At 38.1% G+C, this 13,928-nt stretch overlaps 1 protein-coding gene across 5 annotated transcripts in view; it reads right to left on the bottom strand.

The window, feature by feature from the left end:
• GOLPH3L (golgi phosphoprotein 3 like) overlaps window positions 1-13,928 on the bottom strand; it is a 32,457-nt gene that overhangs the window by 6,461 nt on the left and 12,068 nt on the right. For all 5 annotated transcript variants that reach the window (XM_029946719.1, XM_029946717.1, XM_029946718.1 and 2 more), the window contains 2 exons: window positions 3,308-3,439; window positions 1,903-2,017 (listed from right to left, as the gene is read on the bottom strand). In XM_029946719.1, coding sequence (XP_029802579.1) covers window positions 1,903-2,017; window positions 3,308-3,439 — 247 coding nt within the window. The remainder of the gene's footprint in view (window positions 1-1,902; window positions 2,018-3,307; window positions 3,440-13,928) is intronic.

Here is a 13,928-nt window from a genome sequence, read left to right as displayed (position 1 = left end):
ATGGCAGGGGTTGGAGGGGTGGGCAAAATGGGTGAATGCAGTCAAAAGGTACATACTTCCAGTTATAAAATAAACATGTCCTAGGGATGTAATAAACAGCGTGGTGACTATAGTTAACAACACTGTATATCTAAAAGTTGCTAAGAGAGATCTTAAAAGTTTTCATCATAAGAAAAAAAATTTATAAGTATATATGGTGATGGATGTTAAGTAGACATAGTGTGATCATTTCACAATATACCGATCCTGAATCAATGTGTTCTATACCTGAAACTAATACAATGTTGTATGTCAATTATACCTCAATAAAAACTAATCAGTGTAATAACACATCACATTAACGGAATGAAAGAAAAAAAAAGCCAGTCACCTCACTTGACTCAGAAAAGATATTTGACAAAGATGAATACCCCTTCATGAATTAAAACTCTCAGAAAACTAGGAATAAAAGAAACTTTGTCAACAGAATACAGGGTACGTAAAGGGTATAAAACTCCACAGCTAACAACATTCAATAGTGAAGACTAAAAGTTTTCCCTTGGAGGTCATGAGCAACATAAGGATGCCTGCTTTCCCCACTGCAACCAGAACTGTTCGAGAAGGAACAAAGATGTGGACCTGCGCAATTGAAACCCATGTAGTTCAAGGGCCAACTGCAGAGAAAATTCCAAAGAGCACAGAAAAGTGCTACTAGAGCTGACAAACTAGTTCAGGTAAGTTACAGGGTACAAGAAAAACACAAATATTAGCTGTTTCTATATACCTGTAATGGACAGTCTGAAAAGGAAATTGAGAAAGCAGTTCCATTTATAATAGTGTCTAAAAGAATTAAATACTTAGGCATAAGTCTAACTGAGGAGGTGAAAGATTATATGCTGAAAACTATAAAGCATGGCTGAAAAAACATTAAAGATGACCTTAATGATGAAAAGATATTTCATTTTAATGAACAAGAGGGGTTGATATTTTTGAGATGTCAATACCACTCAAAGAGATCTACAGGTTCAACACAATCTCTAAGAAAATTCCGAAAGCAGGGTGCCTGGGTGGCTCAGTCAGTTAAGTGTCTGACTTCAGCTCAGGTCATGATCTCACAGTTCGTGGGTTCGAGTCCCGCATCGGGCTCTGGGCTGACAGCTAGCTCAGAGCCTGGGGCCTGCTTCAGATTCTGTGTCTCCCTCTCTCTCTGCCCCTCCCCTGTTCATACTCTGTCTCTCTCTGTCTCTCAAAAACAAATAAATGTAAAAAAAAAATTTTTTTTAAAAGAAAAAAAGAAAATTCCAAAAGCTTTTCCCACCAAAATGGAAGAGCTGATCCACATACCCTTAAAAAAAAAAAGAGTGTTGGTACATGGTAAAACATAGATGAACTTTAAATACCTTAAGTCAGTCAAAAAAAGTTGTACATTTCATCTATATGAAATATCTAGAATAAGCAAGTCAATGGAGACAGAATGTAGATTAGCAGTTGCCCAGAGCTGGGTAGGAGGCTTGGGAAAAATTGCTAATGAGTATGGGGCTTATTTTTGGGGAGATGAAAATGTTCTAAATTAGGAATGTGATGATGGCCTCTCAATTGTGTGGATATACTAAAATCCATTTGATTGTGTACTTTCCATGAATCAACTGTACGGTGTGTGAATTATACATCAATAAAGATGTTAAAATGTTTTTCTTGTGAACAATAGTGTTAGTTTCTACGGTGGGGCGGTGGACGTGAGATGAGGCTCTGGAGACCTTCATGTGTTGGTTCCCCGTGTCTCTTCTATCCTCTTTAATACGGTTAAACACGGGACCATGTATTTCTCACCCAGCATCTTGAATTCTTGTACTCCATTTCTCGAACTAGTAGGATAAAGATTATAAAAGTGTGGGATTTTTGAGCCACTTTGAACCACCTTACCTGTGAGTAGCTCTATCCATGTCTGGACAGTTTCTGTGGGTTCAGTTGCTTTGATGTGTTTGAGAGTTTCATCCAGTAAAACATCCCCTGTTGGGCTATCTGACTTTAGCAATACCTTTAAAAGAAGAAACAAGGGATCCGGCTCATTCCCTTAATTCAAATTAAAATCTTTCAATATACTGCATATACACTGTGGGTTAAATGTTGTAGGAAATACAAAACCATATAATATACTGTCACTGTCCTCAAGAAGTTTAGTATCTAGAATGGAGTGACCATAGGGAGACAGAAATAACATTCGAAGTGGGCCCTAGTGACAAACTGGATATAAATGATCATGAAGAAAATATGCAATAATAACTCTTTGGGTTTGGAAAACTAACCTATGAAACAATTTACAAAGGTAAGAAAGTCAGAAAAGGAAGGCAATTTAGGGTAAAAGTTGCTAAGTTTGGTTCTAACTGATAAGGGATAGCTAAGTTGAAATGTCTAGTCAATAGTTAAGTATGTTCCTAGGGGTAGAAGAAGATGGGCCTAAGATTTGATAGAGTAATATCACAGAGGTGACAGATAAAGCTAGAAGATAAATGGTATCTCCGAAAGGAAAGAAAGCTATGCACAAGGATACAAACTGAGACTCAGGTGTGAAGGAATGGTGAAGTAGAAGCAATAGGGTAGAGGCAAGAAGCAAGAAAATGTAGTATAACAAAGGCCAGTAATAGAGAAAATTTCAAGCAGGGAGAGGTGGTCAAAAAATGTCAAATGCCACATATAGGTTAAAAGAGAAAAATAAATTGAAGACAAAAGAGAAGCTGGTGATAGGGTGCCTGACTGGCTCAGTCGGTAGAGCAAGTGACTCATGATCTCAGTGTTGTGAGTTCAAGCCCCATGATGGGCACAGAGTCAGCTGGTGATACCGAAGAATGTACTTTTGGTAGAGTTCTGAGTATGGAAGCAAAGTTATGAGTGGAAAAAATAAGTAGTAAGAAAATGGAGATAGGAGTCAAACTCGTGGTGGAGAGGACTCACTATAAATGGAAGGAGAAAAATCTAATGGTTTTCTGAGCATGACTAGAATGAAGCAAAGACTGCACCTGCCAGGTGTTTGCCCTCCTCCTATAGAACACTCTATTTCAACACGTTAGAGTTATAGATACAAAGGAGTAACAATCAACAGCATCCTAAATGTGATTTTTCTGCATAAAAAAGACAAAACTATAAACTTCTTTTAACTCTTTACAAAATGGATACTTGTATTTTCCCCTCTGCTAGGGGTTAGACAATGGGAAAGCTGAGTCAGTGATATTTATCTTGTCTCACTACTCCAATCTTCCCATTTCTCCAAAATGGACCATTGGTATCTGCCCTTTCATAAGTTAGGAGAATCTTCCTGAGGCTGCTGCACCTTTCTGTCCAGTAGTCGCTTCTTACGCATGGTGGGGGGTTCCAGATAGATTCGACCCCGCATGGCCAGCTCTATCAGGATGCCCCCTCGCAGGCCGGATGATATGCAGTCATTCCAGAAAGATGTGTAACCCTAGAACAGGAAAAAAAGAAGAGAAAGAATGTTCTGAAAGGGTTATAGACAAGCAGCAGGCACTTTAAGGAAGGTTCATTTTGTAGTGATTTATTTCATGTCACATTACATGTACTCGAAGCATAAAACAGAATCTCTCTTTAATTCCTTTAATCTAAATGCCTGAAATAAGATTTTCTGACTTCAAGCTCTTTGTGAATCCCTAGGGTTTAGCTTGTTAATGATTGGCATGTCAATTTTTAATTTTTGAAAATAATTTTGGCTTCTTTCAGATGTTTACATGACATCGTACATTTCAGAGTAGAATATCATTAAGGAGAAAAATGTATAAGCCACCGGAGACTTTTCCTCCTCCAAGACATGGATTATTTGTAAGCCATTTTGATGGGTGATGTGGTAGAAACCCAGACCAGTGGGTAGAAACCCACTGATGACTTAAGTGCCTTGGCTCTGTTATTTCTCAGTGCAATGTTGTCATCTATAAAACGTGGGCACTAATATCTACCTTTGTAAGTCTGCTGTAAGGAATGTTAGGTGTTATGTGTAAGAAAGCATTTAGTACAGGGCCTGGCTTACAGTGGGCACTGAAATATTAGTTTTCTTTCCTAGGAGTTAGAGGGGTACAAAGACATAGAAGAAATAGCCACTGTCTTAAGAAACTAAAAATCTAACCCGAAAGACCATGCAAACTTGAAGAAATTTCTAGAATAAGATAAGTTTTAAATAAAAGCTCAATTGAAAAAGCCGAAGACAGGCAAAAATGACTATTAGAAGTTTGGTTTATATAATAGTTTTTAAAATTATAAATCACTTCTGGGCCAGTCAGAAACTTTCATGGCACTTGAACTGAGGTTTGAAGAATAAGGCTGAATTTAGCAGTGAGGGAGGGTTTCCCAGATGAAGATGAAGAAATCATCCAAATTCTACCCATTTTTCAAAAGGGCATTAAAAGTGTCAAATCTATTTAGAGATCTAACTCAAGGACATGAGATCAAGGTGGTTGGGGCCAGGCTGTGCAAAGTCTTGATGCTCTGAACTTTTACTGAAAGGCAAATACTGGATCCTGAGGATTCTAAGCAAGCAGTTATGATTAACACAAGAAGACCCATCAGAAGTATTGGTCGAAACCGTCCAATACAGTTGGCTGTATTGACTCTGGCTGTCTTTGGCATAGCGGTGCCCCTCAGAGAGAAGCTGGGCGAGATGTTGGCGGGCAGGTTCTAGCATGGCTTAAAAGCATCAACTTTAATGATTGCTACAGAAATCAGTATTTTAGGGGTACTTGGATGGCTCAGTCAGTTTAGCATCCGACTTGGACTCAGATCATGATCTCACGGTCCCTGGGTTTGAGCCCCATGTTGGGGTCTGTGCTGACAGCTGAGAGCCTGGGGCCTTCTTTAGATTCTGTGTCTCCTTCTCCCTCTCTGCCCATCTCCCCTGCTCATACTCTCTCCCTCACTCAAAAAAAAAAAATCAGTATTAAAAATTTTTTATTTTATTTATTTTTAATGTGTATTTATTTTGGGTAGAGAGAGTATTTTGGGAGAGGGGCAGAGACAGAGGGAGAGAAAGAATCTGAACAGGCTCCATGCTCAGCACGGAGCCCAACACAGGGCTTGGAACCCATGATCCTGGATTGTAACCTGAGCCAAAGTCAAGAGTTGGATGCTTAACTTATTGAGCCAGCCAGGCAATACTCCCCCATATTTTCTTTTTATTTATTATTATTTTTTTAAGTTTATTTTTATTTTGAGAGAGAGCACGCACAAATGGGTGGGTGGTGCAGAGAGAGAGAGAGAGAGAGAGAGAGAGAGAGAGAGACAGAATCCCAAGCAGGCTCCCTGCTATCAGTGCTTAAATTCATGAACTGAGAGATCATGACTTGAGCCAAAGTTGGATGCTTAACCACTTGAGCCACCCAAGTGCTCTATATTTTTTAAACAAATCAATATTTAACCACTCTTCTAGTTGACTAATATATATATATTTTTTACCTCATAGCAGACATTATTATTGGCATTATCATTATTTTATACAGGTCTGATTTACTCAGATGCTTACCAATGTCTGTGCTCACCATTCCTTCGTGCATCTCAGACCTCCTTTCTGGTACCATTTTCCTTCTTCCTAGAGTAGAATTTCCTTAAGTGAAAGTTTGTTGCAGGTAAACTATTTTACCTGAAAGGTCTTTATTTCACCATTGTTTTTTTTAAAGATCGTTTCTCTGGACATAAAATTCTAGGTTGATAGTTTTATCACACTGAAGATATGAAGCCCTCCTAGCTTTCACTGTTGCAGTGAGAAACATATCATTCTCATTGATTGTGGTTTCTTGTAGGTGATTTGTCTTTTTTTTCTTAGTTCCTTTAAGATCTTCTCCCTTGGTGTTTTGCAGTTTGCCTACGACAGGACTTCATGTGAATTTACTTATCCTGTTTGGCATATGCTCCCTGTTTCTATAGGTCCATTTCTTAGCTTTCAAAAATTCTCACTTTTTATCTCTAAGAATTTTGGCTCTCCTCCATTTTATTTTTTCCTTCTGAGACGTCAATCTTTCTTATTTTAACCTCCATGTCTTTAACTCTCTTTTATATTTTCTATTTGCTTTGTCTCTAAATTGCTTTCTGAAGAGTAATTTTATATCTGGCTTCCAATTTACTCTCTCCATCTATATCTAATGTGTTAAACTAACCATGAGATTTTGATTTCAACTTTTTTTCATTTCTAAAAGTTCTATGTAGTTATTTTTCACATTTGCTTATTCACTTATGATTTCTTTCTGTTATTCGTTTTGTGATTCTTTTATTTCTTTAAAAATGTCATAGATACTTTATATGGTCTGGTCATTGTTAATATCTGAGGTCCACAAATGACCTATTATTTGTTTCTTTCTCATGGGTATTCGTTTTTTTGTATGTTTGGTATTTGATTAAGAAGTGGCCCATATTCAATTTTTTTGTGATCTATGAGATCCTGGAGGCCTAAATTAAAGATGTGTTCTTTCCAAGAGGAAGATCTGTATTTGCTTCTGATGAGAATCAGGCATGGGGGGGGTGGGGAGGATGGGATTGGAGGACTGCCACACAACTGGGACCACATTTATTTTATTTTTTTAAAAGATTTTATTTTTTTTAAGCTTATTTATTTAGTTTGAGAGCACAAGCAGGGGAGGGGCAGAGTGGGGGGGAGGGAGGGAGGGAAAGAGGGAGGGAATCTCAAGCAGGATCCACAATGCCAGTGCAGAGCCTGATGCAGGGCTCAAACTCACGAATGGTGAGATCATGGCCTGAGTTGAAACCAAGAGTGGCTGAGCCACCCAGGTGTCCCAAAAGATTTTATTTTTAAGTAATCTTTATACCCAATAAAGGATTAGAACTCACGACCCTGAGATCAAAACTTGCATGCTTCACTGACTGAGCCAGCTAGGTGCCCTCAACTGGAACCATATTTAAACCCAGCTTGCCCATGTTTGTCTCAATACTGCAGTTTATTCCTCACTACCCAATTCCTGGGACTCAAAACTAATTTGGTAATTTGTCCTAGGGCAGTCTGGTTTTCTCATTTGTTTATTGCTCACCTCTGGGATTTTAAGTCTGATGTTTGTTTGGGGACCCTGAGGATTCCTTTTACTCTCCAAAGCCCAATGATTACTTTAGAAATTAGGTTTATTCAAGACTTAATATCTGACCACTACACTGTCAGAGGTAGAGGTTTTCCAATTCCAGGTTCTCCATTATAGGCAGGATGAGATTTATGCTCAAATCTAATGATATAACACTCTTCTCTACTTAACAATCTTGCAAATGCTCCTCAAGTCCACATTCTTTAGTATAGCACTCAAGCTAAGAAAATGCTCACTGGTCTCTCCCTGACCTCCTTCTCCTAGAACACTATGCCTCAACTTTCCAGAACTATTTTAAGTTGGTTTATCTTTTTTAGTAATCTCTGTACCCATCATGAGGCTCAAACTCACAGCCCTGAGACTGAGTTGGATGCTCCTCTCACTGAGCCAGCCAAGCATCCCCAGAACCACTTTGAGTGTTCTTAATGTGCCTTTGCACACATTGTTCTCTCTGTCCAGAAGAACCAATATCCTTTCCCCAAGTCTTCCTTGTTCTTAAGGATTGCTGAGGGGCATCACATCTTCCACGTACCCTCTCTAACAACGTCTTTCCTTCTACTCCACCCTCTAGGTTAGGCTCCCCACCTGGGTGTGCCTATAGGTACTTCTCCCTTATCACTTATTTTATCACTTTGTAATCAACTGTCCTCAGTAGACTATAAACTCCTTAAGGAGAGAGGATCTGACTGATACATAGTATTTCTCAATACATGTTTCTTTCTTTCTTTTTTTTTTTTAATGTTTTTAAAATTTATTTTTGAGAGACAGAGAGAGACAGTGTAAGCAGGGGAGGGGCAGAGAGAGAGGGAGACACAGAATCTGAAGCAGGCTCCAGGCTCTGAGCTGTCAGCACAGAGCCCAACACGGGGCTCGAGCCCACGAACATGAGATCATGACCTGAGCCGAAGTTAGATGCTTAACCGACTGAGCCACCCAGGGTCCCCTCAATACATGTTTCTTGAAAGCATAAATTTAAGACTGAAAGTAAATATGTTAACCCCACCCCCAAAAAACCAAAACCAAAACAAACAGAACACAAAAGACAAGAAAGAAATATGCTAACCTGATAAAAGCTCACCTTGAATCATAAATATCCTGAGACCTAATCGCACTTCCTGAGGGCCTGATCTTAGATTCAAAGCTGGGCTTGGCTCCACCCACCACCTCTTTAAGGACGGAGTAGGCTTTTTTAAGGACTTAAGGTTAAACTGTAACTTTCTTTAGAACACGTCATTTCTTTACATGTAACTTTTATATAATCATGGTGATTTTCTAAATCTCAACAGGTGCGCAAGCACATAAGCCAGTATTAAAGCAATTAGAGGAAACTAATTTCTTTGTTTTCTCATTTCTTCCTGACCATATAACTTCTGTTCCAGGAACAGTGATGTCAGATTGTCAACAGAACTGTCCATGAGAAGCACTGTAAATAAAGAAACAAGGGGCAGCAGGATGTAGACACTATGTTTCTGAATTATCATTCCCTACCAAGGATCTAATGTAAAACTCTTCAAATGAGTTTTTTAAACCTTTTTTTAATCTCATCATATATAATAGAAAAAAGCTTAGAAATACACATGTAGAGTTTTGAAAAATAATTCTAATTCTAAGCTCCATATTTCCCTAAATAAATATATCTAGCTGCACTGGTGGCTTCTCAAAACACCTATAATAAAGATTCTGTGTTAAAAGACCAATGCTTTAGAGTGCAGGATGGTTGAGCACATGCATACTGAAGTTTACCATTCAATTGTTAAATTTAGTTACCAAAGGAACTACATGAAGGAAAAGAGAAAAATTTTAGAATCTACTAAAACAAATGGAATTGTACATTGCCTCATGACCAACAGAGAATCTTGAAGGAGTGGCAGAATGAGATCTTTGAAAAGTGACTTTGTTTTATCTTAATTAGAAACATAATAAATGATTGTAAAAAAAAAAAAGGAAAAGAAAAGACAGGAAAAAAGATCACATTATAGAAATGTATAATTTACACTGGGAAAGTTTATCTGGAAGGGTAGTCTAGTGCAGATTTTCTAGATTTTATACACCTATTCTATCTTATTATTATTTATAGAAATGAGATCATACTGAGTGGCAACTTTTTCTTTTAAAATTTTTTTAAATGTTCATTTTTGAGAGAGATAGAGAATGAATGAATGAGTGAGTGAGCAGGGGAGGGGCAGAAAGAGAGAGGAAGACACAGAATCCGAAGCAGGCTCTAGGCTCTGTCTGAGCTGTCAGCACAGGGCTTGAACTTAAGAACTGTGAGATCATGATCTGAGCTGAAGTCGGACACTTAACCCACTGAGCCACCCAGGTGCCCCCAAAGTTTTCACTTACCCATCATTTTGGCTACCTCCCCACATGAATAAATATAGATTTACCTCATTCACTGTAATGGCTACATAGTATTTCACTATAGATGTACTATAATTTATCTGTCCAAGGCCTTACTGGTGTATGCTTGCTTACAGTTTTCTTGTCATTACAAAAAAAATGCTATGAAGAAATATTCATTGTTTGTGTTTCTGTTGAATAAATGCCTAGAGGAAATTTTTGGGTTAAATATTGTACATATTTACATTTTTGATAATGTTATTTTGTTCTTATAAAAGGTAGGACATTGAGATTTCCATAAATTTAGACAGTCAATATTTTATGCTTTTTCACCTGGTCTCGTAGTCTTTATTCAAACTTCCTTAAAGACACACCTTAAAACAACAACTCGAAGGTTAAAGATTTTAAAGTAGCCTGCTTGGGGTAAAAAGAGGATAGAAAACAAAGAAACTTAAAGCATCATTAAAAACTATGCTTACAAGGAGTTTTAAAAAATGTTAGAAAATTCCTATGATAAAGTTTAGTGAAAAACAGCCAAATACATAATTGTGTATTCAGGATTATCAAAATTACCTAAAACACCTTACTTTAAAAGAACGAGCCTGCTTTATTTTTTTTTTTAAATCTTTTTTAATGTTTTATTTATTTTTGATACAGAGAGAGACAGAGCATGAGAGGGGGAGGGGCAGAGAGAGAAGGAGACACAGAACCAGAAGCAGGCTCCAGGCTCTGAGCTGGCTGTCAGCACAGAGCCCGACGCAGGGTTCGAACCCACAAACGTGAGATCTGACCTGAGCCAAAGTCGGAGGCTTAACCGACTGAGCCACCGAGGCACCCTGAGCCTGCTTTAAAAAATGGTTTTGTGGGGCACCTGGGTGGCTCAGTCAGTTGAGCATCTAACTTTGGCTCAGGTCATGATCTCACCGTTCATAAGTTCGAGCCCTGCATCTTGCTCTGCACTGACAGTGCAGAGCCTGGAGCCTGTTTGGGATTCTCTCTGGCTCTGCCCCTCCCCTGCCTACACTCTCCATCTCTCTCAAAAATAAATAAAGAAAAATTAAAAAATGGTTTTGTAATTTTCCCAAGTTACTTACACTGAGCAAATATGTTTATTAGGAAAAAATCTCAGAAAAAACTTCCTTCCCTCCAAATCTGAAGATTCAACATTAAAACTGCTTCAACCTTCCATAAGAGAAGGAATCTTACTATGTTTTCTTTTTTTTTTTTTAATGTTTTATTTATTTTTGATACAGAGAGAGACAGAGCATGGGGGGGGGGAACAAAGAGAGAAGGAGACACAGAACAAGAAGCAGGCTCCAGGCTCTGAGCTGTCAGCTTGAACCCACGAACGTGAGATCTGACCTGAGCCGAAGTCAGAGGCTTAACCGACTGAGCCACCCAGGCGCCCCTTACTATGTTTTCTTGAAGTCTTTTCTATATGCTCAGTGTCCGTATAATAATCTCCAGGGGATGTCAAGAATTATCAGAAAAAAATTATCAAAAATGTAAATTATACAAGCAAAACCAATTTTATTTTTTCCTCTAAAAAATTACCTTAAAAATAGTTAATGTATTACCCTACGACCCAGCAATTGCACTACTAGGTATTTATTCAATGCTGTATCATAGGGACACATGCACCCCGATGTTTACCTTAGCGCTATTAACAATAGCCAAAGTATGAAACGAGCCCAAATGCCCATTGACAGATGAATGGGTAAAGAAAATGTGGTGTGTATATATATATGTATATATGAAATTAGAGAAAGACAAATATCATGACTTCACTCATAGGAGGAGTTTAAGATACAAAACAGGTAAACATAAGGGAAGGGAAGCAAAAATAATATGAAAACAGGGAGGGAGACAAAACATAAGAGACTTTTTCTAATGTTTCATTTATTTTTGAGAGAGAGAGAGAGCGTGCGAGAGAGCATGAGCAGGGGAGGGTCAGAGAGAGAGGGAGACACAGAAACCCACAAACAGTGAGATCATGACCTGAGCCGAAGCCGGATACTCAACCGACTGAGCCACCCAGGTGCCCCCATAAGAGACTCTTAAATATGGAGAACAAACAGAGGGTTCCTTGAGGTGTGGTGGGAGGGGGGATGGGCTTAAATAAGTGAGGGGCATTAAGGAATCTACTCCTGAAATCATTGTTACACTATATGTTTACTAACTTGGATGTAAGTTAAAACAAAACTATTTAATGTTCTTTCTTTCTTTCTTTTCTCTTTTTTCTTTCTAATATTTATTTTGAGAGAGAGAGAGAGAGAGCTCACATCATGGGGGAGAGGCAGAGACAGAGAGGAAGAGAGAGAATCCAAAGCAGGCTCCAAGCTGTCAGCAAGGAGGCCCAATGTAGGGGGCTCAAATCCACAACCCTGAAATCATGACCTTAGCCAAAATCAAGAATGGAACGCTTAACCGACTGAACCACCCAGGAGCCCCTGCCAATAGAGACATTTCATAAAAGAGATTAAGCATTAAAACCTCACTCTGCTTAATCATAAGGAGGAATGAGGAAATGTGACCTGGGTGTCACTCTGGTTTAACACATGAGTTCAGCATTACTGAGAGGCTGGACTGCTAACCTGGACAAATAAACAAAATTTCTCAATCAACTTCATGAAGATGATGTCCTTTCAGGCTTATTCAGGAAGTTGGGTGAATGATGCAAAACTAGTCATAATGATCAGTTTAATTTTCTCAACTCCAGTTGAGATTTTTTTCCCCCTTAAAATAAAGCCATCATCAAAAGTTCAGAAAAGTAAAAAGAAAATGGTAATGCATTGTCAGTGAGAAAGAAATTCAAAATAAAGGAAAGCAACTGGCAATCTCTGAATTCCCTTCATAACCTTTAAATCTCATTCTGGCCAAGAAAAATATCCTTAATTTCTTACTCTAAGCAATTCAAAAGTGATTGTAGCACCAAAACCAGTAATCTATATGACTTTCTTTTCTCACAATCTGTTACTTATGAGATAAAGGAATTTTCAGTGCTACACACTATACAAAGAGAAAAGATAAAAACAGATAGTTGAGAAAGGGGAGTAAAAATCTGAAAACATGTATGTGGCCCTAAATCTATTTCCTCATAACTCTCTTTTTTAAAATTAAAAAATTAAAAAAAATTTTATAATTTATTTATTTTTGAGACAGAGAGAGAGACAGAGCATGAGTGGGGGAGGGGAAGAGAGAGGGAGACAGAATCTGAAACAGACTCCAGGCTCTGAGCTGTCAGCACAGAACCTGATGTGGGGCTCGAACCCACATGACCTGAGCTGAAGTGGGACGCTTAACCAACTGAACCACCCAGGCGCCCCTTAATTAAACAAATTTTTTTAATGTTTTACTTATTTTTGAGACAGACAGAGACAGAGCATGAGTGGGGGAGGGGCAGAGAGAGAGGGAGACAGAATTCCAAGCAGGCTTCAGGCTTCAAGCTGTCAGCATGGAGCCCAATGCGGGGCTCAAACCCACAAACCGTGAGATCATGACCTGAGCTGAAGTCGGACGCTTAACCGACTAAGCCACCCAGATGCCCCACACAACTCTCAAATAATTTAAAACAGATTAAAAACACTTAAAGACCAAGTATAGTATATTCAAACCTCAGAAGAACAAAACTAGGTAAATGTAGATACATCTTGTGTTTTCAAACAGCTTTTCTCCCTGATTAAAAAGTAGTATATATATCAGAAAAATTGGAAAGAAAAAAATCTTAAAAAATTACTATGACTCATAAATTTCATCATCCTATTATCTTTTGGGTTTACGTAAAACCAGATTTTTCTTTAAACACACTGTACACATTTCCTCTCTCCTAACTACTCATTTTCCCATATGCTTATTCCTCAACTTCAATTTTGGGGCTGTCCTTCATAGAACAGCTTTGTGTGAATTATGAAATGACAGAATGTGCATGTTACCAGTTTCCACGAAATACTGGGGAACAGGGGTAGAATAATCTGTGAGCTACAGTTTGTAATTTCATCATCTTTCATAACAGGGAGTCAATAGGATACTGTGGAATAATGTGGTTGAGAAAATGTCTTGCTTTTTTTCTTTTTAACATTTTTGGCTTAACATTCTCAAACATACACAAAATAGAGAGATTGTGAATCGCTATAAAGCCATGACCTAGCTTCAATGGCTATTGATAGATACCTGTCTCTCATCTATACATGTCCCTGCTCTCCAGATTAGTTCAGTACAAATTCCAATCACCGTAACATATCATCTATAAAAATCACCATACTTTCCCCAAGACATGAAGATTTAATAAAAAACTGTAATACTAATACCACACCTAAAAATTAATAAGAATTCCTTAATTTTATCAAATATTCAGTAAGCCTTCAAATTCCATCAATTGTTTAATATATATTTTTATAGTTGGTTTCAGTTAAGAGCCAAACAAAGTCCACACATACACACCTTTATGTTTTTCATAAGCTCTTCTTTGTTAACTTTAGTGACCTTTTTAGTAACTCATATTTTGTGATGAACAAAAGCAAGATTCAA

The sequence above is a fragment of the Suricata suricatta genome, chromosome 8 (genome assembly GCF_006229205.1).
Source record: "Suricata suricatta isolate VVHF042 chromosome 8, meerkat_22Aug2017_6uvM2_HiC, whole genome shotgun sequence".
Taxonomy (NCBI): Eukaryota; Metazoa; Chordata; class Mammalia; order Carnivora; family Herpestidae; genus Suricata; species Suricata suricatta.
This window is presented reverse-complemented; position numbering and strand designations above follow the sequence as displayed.